This window comes from Protopterus annectens, chromosome 7.part0 (assembly GCF_019279795.1).
Source record: "Protopterus annectens isolate FY-2018-M chromosome 7.part0, PAN1.0, whole genome shotgun sequence".
NCBI lineage: Eukaryota > Metazoa > Chordata > Ceratodontiformes > Protopteridae > Protopterus > Protopterus annectens.
This window is the reverse complement of record NC_056739.1, coordinates 247,034,577-247,051,288: the sequence shown is the minus strand read 5'-3', so window position 1 is coordinate 247,051,288 and position 16,712 is coordinate 247,034,577. Positions and strand designations below refer to the sequence as shown.

General features: G+C 39.3%; 1 protein-coding gene across 1 annotated transcript in view; it reads left to right on the top strand.

Annotated features, from left to right (window-relative positions):
• The first annotated feature begins 315 nt into the window (after window positions 1-315).
• The window catches only part of LOC122805936 (vomeronasal type-2 receptor 26-like), a 34,161-nt gene continuing 17,764 nt past the window's right edge, over window positions 316-16,712 (top strand). The window contains exons 1-2 of the mRNA XM_044076180.1: window positions 316-411; window positions 15,437-15,560. Coding sequence (XP_043932115.1) covers window positions 316-411; window positions 15,437-15,560 — 220 coding nt within the window. The remainder of the gene's footprint in view (window positions 412-15,436; window positions 15,561-16,712) is intronic.

Here is a 16,712-nt window from a genome sequence, read left to right as displayed (position 1 = left end):
ACGAAACTCTGCCTAACAGCTGCTGTTTCATATTTGCCTTGGACCGAATACTTGCTAATAATCAGTTAAAACAGCTGAAACAGGAATTACTTGTTGAATTAAGCGGTACTGGGCCAGCGCTATTATGAACAACATTACTTATTAAAAATTAGTTGTATTAAGCGGCACTGGGCTAGTGCTGGTATAAACAACATTACTTGTTAAATATTAGCTACAACAGCATAAACAAGAATTACTTGTTGTTTTAAGCGCGCTAGTAGAACCCCATTACTCTCCAGCAACACAGTTCATAACCACAACGGGCTGCACGCGTAAATGCATACCAATATAAATACCAACTTCGCATTTGTGTTTATGGGTGTTTCTGGAATCACTAGCAAGACAGTCTTAACCTATATTTCTGATATACACGTAAAAGCATACTACTAATTTCCAGCACGCAGTTGTTTAAGAACGTGTTCTGCTTTGTTTCACTGCTTAAGCAGCCGTCTACCAGAAAGACTGGCAAGACTGTTTGTAGCCTGCATTTTTGTAACAAATATTAATGCTTACTGCATTTGTTTAAGAACAAGTTCTGCTATACTTAACTGCTCAAGCTGCTGTTTACCGGAAAGACTGGCAAGACTGTTTGTAGCCTGCATCTTTTGAAACATATTTTAATGCTACTGCTAATTTCCATCAGGCATTTGTATAACACTGTGTTCTGCCTGTCTTAGCCACTTAGTTACTGGTTTTACCTGAAATGTTAATGCACTGTTTTATGTTAATGCACTGTTTTATGTAATTCCTCCTACACCCTTGTTGTATGGTCTACCTGGTACAGCATTATACAGTTTTCTATCCTTTCTGTCTTTCTGCTATTGTACTCACCCACTCCTCTCAATATAGCATTAACTAGTACAACTATACTTTCCTAAACTGTCCCAACATATCTACTCTATTCTCCTCCTAGACACTCCCCTTTTTACTTACTCTCTCTCCACCTAATGTTACCAAACTACTAAACAGCCTCTTTCTCTCTCTACAGCTCGATATTACCCTCATCCTCCAACCTTGGGTACTCCTCAGAGTTTAATTAACCAACAAAGGCGTATAACGTTCTAAGGTGATCATCCCAGGATTGTCTGGATCCAAAACAACCACAGCGCTGGGTGTAGCCTGTTCTCCCTCAAACAGGAGTCAGCATGTATGTTGAACTATCTACGGGTCTCCATCTAGTGTTATCTTGAGATTAAGTAAGAACTAACCACTTGCTAAATCTAATTTGTTGTATTGTAATACCTAAAGACCCACAACGTAACACACTAGCAACCTACTGCCGTCCATAGACCCACTTTGCTGCACTCCACTCCCTGATTTTAAATATTTCTAGCTGCCTGCATTTTAAAGAACAGTGTACCACTGTATGATTTTTCACCAATAGGTGTCAGCATTTACCCACTTTTAGATACAGTCCCCCATATACCAGCATACTTCAGTTGTATCCCTAGCCCTTGTAGTACTAGATATATGAATAATTGACTTCTACGTATCTCCCTCCCTAGACTAGTCTCCCTAGACTGCTGTGTATTACCCCACCCAGGGACTCCCACTTACCTAGCATATAGCTGTTGAACCTTACAATTCCAAAGGGTCAGCTCACTGATAGTTTCTCATAGGACTCTCACTCCTCTCAGCTCTGCAACCCTGCACGTTTCCACCTATCCCCTCCCCCTTTTTTTCTCCCCTCCCTGTCCCCTCCCCTTAGGCTAACTTCCGATCACAAGGTGATAACACGGTGTTGCTACCTGCGGCGCCATTTTTAGATTCCGCCCCAAACCCGCTCCACTGTCCAGCGGTAAGGCTGCTCGTGAACGCTAGTCGGTAGGTCTGGTTTACTTTCTTTTTTGTTGTCTGCACATAACTAATGGCTAAATGCACTGATTAATTATTATATTCCTCTGTAGTTGATAATTAACAGTTGGCATTCTGTGTTTATTGTTTTAACCGCCTCTATAAGAACCGCGGTACACATGTGCGTAGATAGATTAAACCCTGCCTAAGACAGCTGCCGTCTGTGCTAGTTTAACTTGTGTTTTTATGCATATCCACCTCTGCATGTATTGACTGCATGTAAACGGCACAAAGAATATGCCATACACATGTGCTTAGACAGACGAAACTCTGCCTAACAGCTGCTGTTTCATATTTGCCTTGCACCGAATACTTGCTAATAATTAGTTAAAATAGCTGAAACAAGAATTACTTGTTGAATTAAGCGGTACTGGGCCAGCGCTAGTATGAACAACATTACTTAATAAAAATTAGTTGTATTAAGCGGCACTGGGCTAGCGCTGGTATAAACAACATTACTTGTTAAATATTAGCTACAACAGCATAAACAAGAATTACTTGTTGTTTTAAGTGTGCTAGTAGAACCCCATTACTCTCCAGCAACACAGTTCATAACCACAACGGGCTGCACGTGTAAATGCATACCAATATAAATACCAACTTCGCATTTGTGTTTATGGGTGTTTCTGGAATCACTAGCAAGACAGTCTTAACCTATATTTCTGATATACATGTAAAAGAATACTACTAATTTCCAGCACGCAGTTGTTTAAGAACGTGTTCTGCTTTGTTTTACTGCTTAAGCAGCCATCTACCAGAAAGACTAGCAAGACTGTTTGTAGCCTGCATTTTTGTAACAAATATTAATGCTTACTGCATTTGTTTAAGAACAAGTTCTGCTATACTTAACTGCTTAAGCTGCAGTTTACCGGAAAGACTGGCAAGACTGTTTGTAGCCTGCATCTTTTGAAACATATTTTAATGCTACTGCTAATTTCCATCAGGCATTTGTATAACACTGTGTTCTGCCTTACTTAGCTGCTTAGTTACTGGTTTTACCTGAAATGTTAATGCACTGTTTTATGTTAATGCACTGTTTTACGTAATTCCTCCTACACCCTTGTTGTATGGTCTACCTGGTACAGCATTATACAGTTTTCTATCCTTTCTGTCTTTCTGCTATTGTACTCACCCACTCCTCTCAATATAGCATTAACTAGTACAACTATACTTTCCTAAACTGTCCTAACATATTTTCTCTAGTCTCCTCCTAGACACTCCTCTTTTTACTTACTCTCTATCCACCTAATGTTACCAAACTACTAAACAGCCTCTTTCTCTCTCTACAGCTCGATATTACCCTCACCCTCCAACCTTTGGTACTCCTCAGAGTTTAATTAACCAACAAAGACGTATAACCTCCTAAGGTGATCATCCCAAGATTGTCTGGATCCAAAACAACCACAGCGCTGGGTGTAGCCTGTTCTCCCTCAAACAGGAGTCAGCGTGTATGTTGAACTATCTACGGGTCTCCATCTAGTGTTATCTTGAGATTAAGTAAGAACTAACCACTTGCTAAATCTAGTTTGTTGTATTTTAATACCTAAAGACCCACATTGTAACACACTAGCAGCCTACTGCCGTCCATAGACCCTCTTTGCTCCACTCCACTCCCTGATTTTAAATATTTCTAGCTGCCTGTATTTTAAAGAACAGTGTACCACTGTATGATTTTTCACCAATAGGTGGCAGCATTTACCCACTTTTAGATACAGTACCCCATATACCAGCATACTTCAGTTGTATCCCTAGCCCTTGTAGTACTAGATATATGAATAACTGCCTTTTACGTATCTCCCCTCCCTAGACTAGTCTCCCTAGACTGCTGTGTATTACCCCACCCAGGGACTCCCACTTACCTAGCATATAGCTGTTGAACCTTACAATTCCAAAGGGTCAGCTCACTGATAGTTTCTCATAGGAATCTCACTCCTCTCAGCTCTGCAACCCAGCACATTTCCACCTATCCCCTCCCCCTTTTTTTCTCCCCTCCCTGTCCCCTCCCCTTAGGCTAACTTCCGATCACAAGGTGATAACACGGTGTTGCTACCTGCGGCGCCATTTTTAGATTCCGCCCCAAACCCGCTCCACTGTCCAGTGGTAAGGCTGCTCGTGAATGCTAGTTGGTAGGTCTGGTTTACTTTCTTTTTTGTTGTCTGCACATAACTAATGGCTAAATGCACTGATTAATTATTATATTCCTCTGTAGTTGATAATTAACAGTTGACATTCTGTGTTTATTGTTTTAACCGCCTCTATAAGAACAGTGGTACACATGTGCGTAGATAGATTAAACCCTTCCTAAAACGGCTGCCATCTGCGCTAGTTTAACTTGTGTTTTTATGCATATCTACTTCTGCATGTATTGACTGCATGTAAACGGCACAAAGAATACGCCATACACATGTGCTTAGACAGATGAAACTCTGCCTAACAGCTGCTGTTTCATATTTGCCTTGCACCGAATACTTGCTAATAATTAGTTAAAATAGCTGAAACAAGAATTACTTGTTGAATTAAGCGGTACTGGGCCAGCGCTAGTATGAACAACATTACTTAATAAAAATTAGTTGTATTAAGCGGCACTGGGCTAGCGCTGGTATAAACAACATTACTTGTTAAATATTAGCTACAACAGCATAAACAAGAATTACTTGTTGTTTTAAGTGTGCTAGTAGAACCCCATTACTCTCCAGCAACACAGTTCATAACCACAACGGGCTGCACGTGTAAATGCATACCAATATAAATACCAACTTCGCATTTGTGTTTATGGGTGTTTCTGGAATCACTAGCAAGACAGTCTTAACCTATATTTCTGATATACATGTAAAAGCATACTACTAATTTCCAGCACGCAGTTGTTTAAGAACGTGTTCTGCTTTGTTTTACTGCTTAAGCAGCCGTCTACCAGAAAGACTGGCAAGACTGTTTGTAGCCTGCATTTTTGTAACAAATATTAATGCTTACTGCATTTGTTTAAGAACAAGTTCTGCTATACTTAACTGCTCAAGCTGCTGTTTACCGGAAAGACTGGCAAGACTGTTTGTAGCCTGCATCTTTTGAAACATATTTTAATGCTACTGCTAATTTCCATCAGGCATTTGTATAACACTGTGTTCTGCCTTACTTAGCCACTTAGTTACTGGTTTTACCCGAAATGTTAATGCACTGTTTTATGTTAATGCACTGTTTTATGTAATTCCTCCTACACCCTTGTTGTATGGTCTACCTGGTACAGCATTATACAGTTTTCTATCCTTTCTGTCTTTCTGCTATTGTACTCACCCACTCCTCTCAATATAGCATTAACTAGTACAACTATACCTTCCTAAACTGTCCTAACATATTTACTCTATTCTCCTCCTAGACACTCCTCTTTTTACTTACTCTCTATCCACCTAATGTTACCAAACTACTAAACAGCCTCTTTCTCTCTCTACAGCTCGCTATTACCCTCACCCTCCAACCTCGGGTACTCCTCAGAGTTTAATTAACCAACAAAGATGTATAACCTCCTAAGGTGATCATCCCAGGATTGTCTGGATCCAAAACAACCACAGCGCTGGGTGTAGCCTGTTCTCCCTCAAACAGGAGTCAGCATGTATGTTGAACTATCTACGGGTCTCCATCTAGTGTTATCTTGAGATTAAGTAAGAACTAACCACTTGCTAAATCTAGTTTGTTGTATTTTTATACCTAAAGACCCACAGCGTAACACACTAGCAGCCTACTGCCGTTCATAGACCCTCTTTGCTCCACTCCACTCCCTGATTTTAAATATTTCTAGCTGCCTGTATTTTAAAGAACAGTGTACCACTGTATGATTTTTCACCAATAGATGGCAGCATTTACCCACATTTAGATACAGTACCCCATATACCAGCATACTTCAGTTGTATCCCTAGCCCTTGTAGTTCTAGATATATGAATAATTGACTTCTACGTATCTCCCCTCCCTAGACTAGTCTCTCTAGACTGCTGTGTATTACCCCACCCAGGGACTCCCACTTACCTAGCATATAGCTGTTGAACCTTACAATTCCAAAGGGTCAGCTCACTGATAGTTTCTCGTAGGACTCTCACTCCTCTCAGCTCTTCCCGCTCCTTTTGCCTACTGGGCTCACTCCGCTCCCCTACCCTGTCCCCAATTTCCACCCGCCCCCATTGCTCACACCTTTATACTGCCAATAGTCACACCCCTAATTCTACAACCTATCACCTTCCCTAAAATTGCTTATCCACTAAGACTCTCACCACACCCCACTACATACAGCCTTCTCCTTCAATACCCCCTAACAAATCATGCTAGGTATACTGCCACTACTACTACTAACTCTCACTACTCTAGCCTACACCACATCCATACATGCTACCATACCATTAAACACTACCTTCCACACAGCTCATACCTACACTCACATACATACACATACAAATATTACAATCTGCCCCACACTATTTAATAGTAGCCCATTATATTTTGTAACCAAACCACAGACCACATTATCTCCCCATAGAATAACGACACCTAGACATCATACAGACCTAGCTTACGCCATCAAACTCAAACTGTTCCTCAAAAGATGGCTACTAATTTCAGGAGACATACACCCAAACCCAGGACCAAGCTATGAAATTCTCTACCACAAACAGGAAACAGACCTAATTATTATTAACCTAAACTCAAGAAGTATATCCAACAAACTACAAGACTTACATGCATTCATAGCCCACTACTCAACAGATATACTAACCATAATTGAACCCTGCCTAAAACCCACCACCCAAGACGAATAAATTCTCCCCCTTGAATATAACATTCTAAGGCAAGATAGAACTACCAAAAAGGGTGGTGGAGTTGCAATCTTATTTAAAAATACACTTAACCTTCAACCCCTTAATACCCCACTTCCCATTTTTGGCAACTCTGAAACATTAGGCTCCACTATCTCCCTCAAAAACAAAAAAGAAAATCAACATCCTCTGCAGTTATATTCCTCCAGGAAATAACTCACCTATAATAGAGGATATGTTGCAATGGGTTACAATCAACCTGCCCCCACGAAACCATCCTACTAGGAGACCTAAACCTAGACTGGCTAGCCTGCAAAGCCAACAATCCTACAAACCATATAAACTTGTTTGGTTTCTCACAACTGATCCAAGAACCCACCAGAGTTGACAAAAGATCCAATAAAACCTCCATTCTTGATTGGACTTTAGTTAACCTTCCCAAAGAAAATTATCAAGTGGGATGCCTACCTGATATACTGAGTGACCACTGCCCCACTTTCCTCCTTCATAGACAAGTAAAAATACCCAAACCCATACTATACAAAAAGACCAGAAATGAACACAAGGTACAAATCCGTAACTGCATGCTACAACAAAGTAACTGGCACCCACTACAAACCCTACCACTAGACCAGACAGGCGAATATTTCAATACTACCTTTATGAGAGTGCTTAACACACTAGCCCCCATCAGGAAACCTAGAACTAAGATCAACTACACCCCTTGGCTAAACAGAACAACAAAAGTTCTACAAAAAGCCAGAGATAATGCATGGAAGAACTGGAAGAAAAATAACACCAACCAAGATAAACAAAGATATCAACAACTTAGAAACCAGGCCAAAAAACAAATAAAAATGGACAAACAAAAGTACTTCCTAGGGATCCAAAACAAACATTCAAAAAACCCCAAAAAGTTCTGGAAAGCTTTAAATACCCTTCTAAAACTTGGCCAAACTACAACCCCAGCACCCAACACCAACAATGATAACGTCAGCATAGCCTCCCAGTTTAACCATCACTTCACAGACTCTATTCTATCCCTATCTACCCAGCTATCCAACAATAAACCTATGCTCACCCCAACTTTAGATCACAATAATACACCCCCTTTTACCCTCTCACCCATACCCACCTCCACAGTAAAAAAAACCTACTCTCTAAACTAAAACCCACCACTCTCGCAGCAGATGGCCTACCCACTACTTTTCTAAAGTTAGCTGCAGAGTCCTTAGCCTACCCCATCTCACTTCTTATAAACCGCTCCATACAGGAATCCTACTTCCCCCAACTATGGAAAGTGTCATGAGGTAACTCCTGTGAACTATATAACTATCATCCCATTGCTATCCTATCCCCCCTTTCCAAGCTTCTGGAGAAATGTATTCACACCCAGGTGATGCACTTCTTAACCTCACATAATCTCCTCTCCCTCACACATCATGGATTCTGCCCTAACCATAGTACAACTACTGCTCTTCTCTCCTTTACTGACCAGGTTAACCAACTTAGAAACAACAACAACTTTGTATCAGCCATTTTCTTAGATCTATCTAAGGCATTTGACATGGTCTCACATAACCTACTTATAGACATTCTAACCACCATCTCCTTCGCACCCTCTGCTACTTCCTGGTTCAAAAACTACCTCTCTGATAGAAAACAGTCAGTAAAATGGCAAGGCATACTATCACCACGACTTCCAACTACTGTAGGCATTCCACAAGGGTCAATACTAGGTCCTTTACTATTTACCATTTTCACCAACAATCTACATACCTCCACCCTACATGCATCACTTATACAGTATGCAGATGACTCAACTCTAATCTGCTCAGCCCCAACCATAACCACACTTCAGAAACTTACCCAAGAATCCTTCTGCTCCGTAGAAAAATGGATTACTGATATCCACCTTATTCTAAACCCCAAAAAGACCAAACTACTTCTATTCACCCCCAACAAATTCAAAACCACAACTCTTCCCTTCACCATCACCTCCAACAACGGCACAGTAATCTCTCCCTCCCCACATACCAAACTACTTGGTGTTGAAATAGATCAGGATCTTAACTTCAATGTCCACATCTCTCAAACCATTAAAAAAGTTCATAAAAAATTAGGAACTTTATACAAACACAAACAGTTCCTATCAGACCAGGCTCAAATCACCCTAGCCCAAACCCACCTCTTGTCTACCCTACTGTATGCATCACCAATCCTAATTCACATCAGGAAAACAGACCTTGACAAACTAGAATCATGCTACAATAAGATAGCAAAATTTGCCAATAACTCCCCTTTTAGAAGTCATCACTGTCTTGCCTTAAAGCACCTGCAATACTTAGAGCTCCCTCAACTAATTAGGTACCACCAGCTAGTACTCACCTTCAGCATACTAAAGCATCCCCACAAAACGCCAGCCCTAAACCAAATACTAAGCCAGTACTTAGCAAACCGTCCTCTATGCTCATCTAACAAGACCTTGCTCTGCATATCCAAAGCCAACAACACTGCAGGGAAAGCCCTCTTCTCTCATACCTTCGTCAAGGAATGGAATAAGCTCCCCCAAAATATATCCTCAGCCACATCTATCTCACTGTTTAAAAAATCCCTCAAGCCACACCTCCTGAAGGCGTGGCTCTGTCCTAGCTCAAGCCACACCTCCTGAAGGCGTGTCTCTGTCCTTGCATTACATAAATGCTTTCCTAATCTCCTTAATTTCCTGTTTCTCCTCTCTATCACTACTCACTATGCCTAACACTTGGTACTTCATAAAATCCTAAAACAGGGCTACTCTCAGCTACGTTTTCCTACTATATTGCTGTCTATGATGTCATTTTGATTGCACCAAGTAATGAGTATATCTACTCTTCTCTTTTTCCTCCGAAATAACCAATATCCAAGGTCCGCTCTTGACAAATGTAAGTCCACCTGGAAAGAACTTTGTATGAATTATCTTCTTGATTGTTAATAACTCTGTATGAAACTAATTTTCTTTTCCATCACAAAAAACAATATCCAGGGTTCTCTGTCTGTAATGTAAACCTGTCTGGAAAGATCCATTGTATGTAAATTTTTATTATTTGAATTTTTTCTGATTGTTTGTGTAATACTGTATAAAACTGTTGTTGTGGAGCTTTTCTCCCCGGGCCTCCGCTGTAAATGGACCTAGTTCCAGTCGGACTTTCCCGGTAAACAAATGTAAAATAAAAATAAATAAATAAATACATTTTATCACTCATATCTAGTCCTTTTCTTTATACACTGAAATTTCTCAAATACAATAAGCATTTTTTCCATATATGCACAATCACTGCACTACACTAATTTCTTTAATGATTATTTACTAAAATTACAATGTACTGCGAATGTCCAGGCGACTTCAGCAAAATGACCAGCGTTTAAGCAATAACCCATGGCTGGGTGTGGGTAATGCTGGATTTACCTACAGTTGGTGTGGTTTGGTCATGAGGGCAAAGCACGAGTGACCAAACAAAGCCAACCGTGGGTAAATCCAGCATTGCCTACACCCAGCCGTGGGTTATTTCTATTACACAATGACATTATTTATGGAAAAAAATACTTACTTTTCTTAAATAATTTAATTGTATAATGCCTCTGTGCTGCCCTTCTGCAGTTTTCTGGTATCTGGGGCATTTCTGATGTACTGTGCAGATGTAAGGGACTTGTGTTCCCATGTTTATGCAGTACATTAGTGCTATGCAGAGGTAGCACTGGAGAAAGGAAGATCTCTGTTCCTTCTTTAAAGATATCTTGCTATGTTATACGAGTTATTCAAATCATATAACATAGCAAGATATCATAAAAAAAGCAACAGAGATCTTCCTTTGTCTGTTGAAAGGAAGATCTCTGTTGCTTTTTTTTTTTTTAAGACATCTCTCTATGTTATACGAGTTCTTCAACTCATATAACATAGCAAGATATCTTCAAAAAAGCAACAGAGATCTTCCTTTCAACAGACAAAGGAAGATCTCCATTGCTGTTTTTAAGATATCTTGCTATGTTAAACAATTTGAAGAACTCGTATAACATAGCGAGATATCTTTAAAAAAGCAACAGAGATCTTCCTTTCTCCATTGCTACCTCTGCAAAGCAAAAAAAAGTAAAAAAAAAAAAATCAGGAGATTGTAATACAAATATGGCTAAATTGACTATTGACTGTGTAGGCCTGATTACTGTCACTCAGTTATTAATGGGTTAATATTCAGCTTAACATTTTACTTTTCTAAACTTTTCTATGAGTTTATGGAAGAGGTCAGAAGAAGCTTGACAGTACGAGATGTCAGGCTGAGTCGTCATAACTTGGCAATGCAAGTTTTGTTGTGATGGCTCGGCTTGATATCTTGCCTCCACACCTTTGCTAGTTTGATAGAACATTCTGTTGTTTACATATTTTAGAGTTTTTTATATCTTTGCTAGTTTGATAGAATATTCTGTTGTTTACATATTTTTGAGTTGTTTATATATTTTAGGGAGTATGAGCACGGGAACTTGGCAGGCTTACTGAAGCATCTGTGGGTGACTAGCCACCACCCTTGTTTGCTATCACGTAGTCTGTACTTTTCCTGTGAGAAGGGTACATTCTAGTTATGGGACATGTTTGAATTTTGAGTACACAAGCAGTCTATATAAGATGAGGTCTCACAGGGGTCTGGTTTGGAGCTCACCATGGAATGGATGCATTGCTCGAGCCTGTTCCCTGTTGGAATCTCCAGCCAGACTGCTTTGGGCTCCCCAGTCAATGAGGCAGCTGTGATGAAGTGCCAACCGGTGATGTATTAACCTTTTTTCCCTTATTGCAGTGCTTTAAAGCGTTGTTGAACTGCATGACTAAAGTGCTGTTTTGAACTATTAATTCTACTTAGGTACTGATTTATGCCATTAGTTTTGTTAGCTAAAATACGGTGTTAAAGTAGACTTTCTGTTTTAGAGTAGAAATAATGTTTGTTAACAGATAATTTCTGTAGTGTGTAGTGAATTATTTTGAATCCTGGTCATTAGGCAATACAGAGATATACTAACAGAAAAAGTCTGGGCGATCGGACCTTTTTCCGTTAGTATATTCTTGGATTTACAACGGGCACACTGGTTGGGCTGGCCAATTAGGGTGCTAATTTTTTAATATTAATGGCCAGTCATTGTATAATACCAGTTATACAATGTTAATACATACATACTACACATCAAAATGTAATGAAGGTGAGCTTTAAATCAATATGACAGTAACTGTTAAAGCATTTGCTACTAAATAATAATTACTTTATAAAAGTTTTCCTTCCTTTCAAATGTCTGTGGGATCCTAAGACATTTGCTGCCTATCTCAGCTATTTATGAATCAGTATGGTGAAGCTCAACCTATTGGCATACATTCAGGCTAATTTACAAATTTGTCATGAAGTTAAGACTAATTTATATGCACCTCTATGAATCATAGTATTACCCAAACATGTCCTGAGGTATATTGGTATATTTTAAATTTCACTGATTGTGAACACATGTCCCACAGTACACTAACATATTTCAAAGAAACATTGATATGTTGTGGACAACTGCAAACTCTGCAGCACTCTGCATCAATGCCAAGCTGTCCTTGGAGGTGGACAAATTGTCCAAAACAAGCCAAAATAAGAATATAACTGTAAAATTCAAAATGGGGTCATCTAAATGTCAGTTTGAAAGCAATCTGATGGTTAATTCCTGCCCATCCAACTCTATGTCACACCCTAACAAGTGAAACATATCATCCAGTCATGAAAATAATTTTCACATTACTGTTGCAACTATTCTCTCCCACTTTAATTTAAAAAAAAAAAAAAGAAAAACAAAATTTCCCACTTCACTACAAGACACATGCTGTTGTTAGAGTACAAAAAATACTTTCATCAGTAAGCATTTACAATGACATGTATTATCTACATATTTAAAAGTAATTTATGACACGTGGAAGGACAGGTAGCCATGGCAGGGATAGCCACCCAGTGGTTTGAACCTTGGCTCTAGATGATTGGCACTGTTGAAGTGACACCCTGACTGCACATGTAAAAATGGGAAAAAGGCGTTATAGATGGACAGATGGAAAGGACAGGTAAGTGTTTTCTTTTAAGAAAAATCAGTATGAGACAAAGCAGTTTTAGTTATACCAAGCTTGCTGATAGTATCAATACTTGCTCTAATGAGCATGCTAGCAGAAAAGGGCTGGGTCAAGGTGTCAAACCCAACAGGGAGTGGTTCTAACACTGCTTAATACAGCCCTCAGCATACTTTCCTCATTCTGGTTCTGGCTCTTCGAATGATTGCAGCACCTGTGAAGGCATGCAGCCATGCTCCTAGCCGCTCTGAGAAAGCGACTTTAAGAATGCTCTACATGGAAAAAAATGATGTCTGCAAGGAGTTGGGTGACCACCTGTCAACCCAGACAGGTATAACCCACTCCTGTTAGGAATGCCAGCTCAGGTATGATGATTTACAGAAGAATGAGAAAGAAATACATTATAATAGCCAACAAGAAAACAGACAGATGTAGTGTCTGGTTGAGTCTTCTGGTAAGTATAAGAAGTGCCCAAGAGATATTTCTTTCTTAACAGTGCATAGTACAAACTATTATATAGTAGTAATGGTAGCAGGAAATTAGCTGCTGCCAGTCTGTAGCTTTTCTAAAATGTTTTCATCATGACTGCACTCAGCCACATTTGCTTGAGATATGTCATGGCATATACAACTTACAATTTTATCAAGTAATTCTCAATTTAGAAAAGAAGAACTTTATGCTGCTTTATCCTTTGCAAACAGTGGGTGTACTTATTGAAATTGCTTTGCTTCTCCATATTCATCTCATTAGAGCAAGTATTTATGCTATCAGAATTTTTGACATTATTTGCATATCTGTATAGTGCCATGACTGTTGCACACTTGAAAAGTGCTGAACTATGAATACTGGCCAATAGTGCCTTGCTAAGAAGGGCATTTATTTTCTATTTTTTTTTTATAGTGAGTTGGGTTATCTTACATGAGAAATGGGTTTCATAGGATTGCAAATTTCCCCTCATAATTGCTAGAAGACTGGAGCTAGTGAAGTCAAATGAGATAACAAAATTTATCAGTGGCAAGATCTGGAACATTCTGTGAATGTATTTAGCATACATGTAATACCAGGGGAAATTGTTTAGTTATTCATATTCAGCAGCATTTACATGTAATATTATTAGACTTTGGATCATTGGAAAAAAAAGATTTTGCACAGTTTTTAATCTCATACATCTGTTGTTTTTTCCTTGTATTAGGCTACACATTTATTTGTCCTGAGTGCATGAGGTTCTAAGTAGCACATCACTTCGGTGTGTAACATTTAGCGAGTGTACATCAGCATGAAGTGATTTTGGATGCATTGGATTGTGTGTGTGTGTGTGTGTGTGTGTGCGTGTGTGTGTGTGCGTGTGTGCGTGTGTGTGTGTGTGTGTGTGTGTGTGTGTGTGTAAGGGGAGAGCAGTAATCCAAGATTAGGTGTTAAAACATGGAGATGGACATTTTTAAGGAGTCTGTCTTTGATGTAAAAGTGTGCTTTATGGGTATAATCCTTTTCTCGACTGTAATATGTTGGCTTGTTATCACTGTAGTTGCCAAGATATTTATAGTTGCATTATACTTCAAAGTAAGCTGTTCAAAAACATGCATTTGGAAATTTCAAGGATATTGGCTGGGATGTACCTCTGTTCTATATGAATATATTAATTTTTGCAGCTGAAAAAGGTTGGTATATTAGCAATGAAGTTGTAGTATTAACTATCAGAGATGTTTAGGTGAGTTGAGCAAAGTATGCGGTCAAGTTTCTACACATGGATTCATTAGCTCTGGTTGTGTTTCTAACAAGTTAAGCAAATTCACTGAAGATGAGTGAATATAAGGGGATGGCGTGTGCGTGTGCGCACGTGTGTGCGTTTGTGCGTGTGTGTGTGTGCGTGTGTGAAGACACTGAAGATACCATGCTGGTGTAGGCAAAATAATAACAAGCCATCCTAGTTTTCTTTTCAGATCTTTTAGCAGTTGTTTATCTAAGATATCACTCTGCAGCTATGATATGTAAGCTGTCATGTCTGAAAAGTCAACTACCATGACAAAAGATGTCAGAGTCAAATATGTGGACTTTAAGTATCTGTCACTTTGTAAACACCTTGTTAAGAAAGTCTTTGAGCGCATGTATCTATATATGCTGTCCTCATTATGACAAAGGCTACAACATTTAGGACATTTGTCTCAGACCTTTGTTTTCTGACAATATGTCATTGCTTGGGTAAATTAGGGCTTACTTAAGGAAACATGGCTTCAGATTTGTGTGTTGTTAGCCACTACTGTTATAGGATTTTTCAGCCAACAGAGCAGGAAGACAGAGATAAGTTTACAAAGCTTATCGGAAAAAATGAAACATTTGGACTGAATCCATATGTTGGCTGGGTCACTTTACAAGTGGATACAAGAATTATATAGAGTGACTTTGTGTTCTGTGGTTTCATTGGTCAATGTTTCCTATACTAGTCGCTGGCATCGTTGATTTTGCTGTTGTGTTTATTATCCCTCACTCTGGACATATCTCTCTGTTAGTACCAGGAGGGCTGAAATATAAGGTGAATTTATTGGATGGGACTCAGTCTTATAATCTAACTGATAATATGATTTGCCTTAACAAACTTTGTTAATACTTTGTTTGTACTGTATTTCCTGCTTTTAGACTCCTCGCTCGGTGTGCAGTGAAAGTTGTCCACCAGGACTAAGAGTAGCTGTGCAAGAAGGGAAGCCACTTTGCTGTTTTGATTGTGTTTCCTGCCCTACTGGAGAAATTACAAACCAGTCAGGTAAGCAATATTTCAGCTGTACTAACCATTCATATAACAGTTTCCAGCAAACAGGATACAAATTAGGACACAGAAAGAAATGTCAATATCCATGGCTATTACTGAGTATTCTGATAGCTGTCTAGTTGTTTATACCAATTTACATTTACTATTCATTTACCAATATACTACCTCTATTCCTATTTTTGGTAATTTAGAAGATGGGGTTTGTTTGGCAATCAATCTGATGTTTAGTCACCAAATACTAAATTGCTCTCAATTCAAGTCACTGTGGCATTAGATTGTCTTAAATGCCTCATATATAGCTCCCAATTAAGTGGTTGGCAATCTTTTAGTAGTGTTATGCCAAAGTAATTTTGCAATGTCACTCAGCATGCCAACCTAAGCCAGGGTTGCCAAATTTCCAAAATGACAAGTAGGGACAGCCAAGGTCTTTCTATCATGGAGCCACTTCTATTCAGTGAGGAACAGGCTGTTCCTCACTGAATAGAAGTGGCTCCATGATAGAAAGACTTTTCATACATGCATTCACTCACTCTCTGTCTCCAATCTCTCATGCACAGTCACTTCTGTTTTCTACATGCATTCACTCTCTCTCTCTCTCTCTCTCTCTCTCTCCAATCTCTCAGACACAGTCTCTTCAGCGTTCATACATGCATTCACTCATTCTCTCTCTCTCTCTCTCTCTCTCCAATCTCTCAGACACAGTCTGTTCAGCTTTCATACATGCATTCACTTACTCTCTCTGTCTCTGATCTCTCACACACAGTCCCTTCTGCTTTCATACATGCATTCACTCACTCTCTCTGTCTCTGATCTCTCACACACAGTCCCTTCTGCTTTCATTCCTGCATTCACACTCTCTCAGTTCATTTAGTTCACTCACAGTGCCATTGAAAATCGTTCCACATGCCATGCTTGGTATATGTGCTGTAAGTTGCATATTTATACCAGTTTGTTTTCACAAAAAGTTTATAATGAAAAAGGGATATGAAAATTAGGGCCAACTCATTTAAATGCAGGCAAACAAACAAACAACAATAAAGTAAATCAATAAACATGCCATCTACATGTTTTTCGCGGTCAGTATTATCTAATCGAAGAGGCATTACAGTGAATGCCTCTTCATCAACCCTTGAACACCGAAATGAC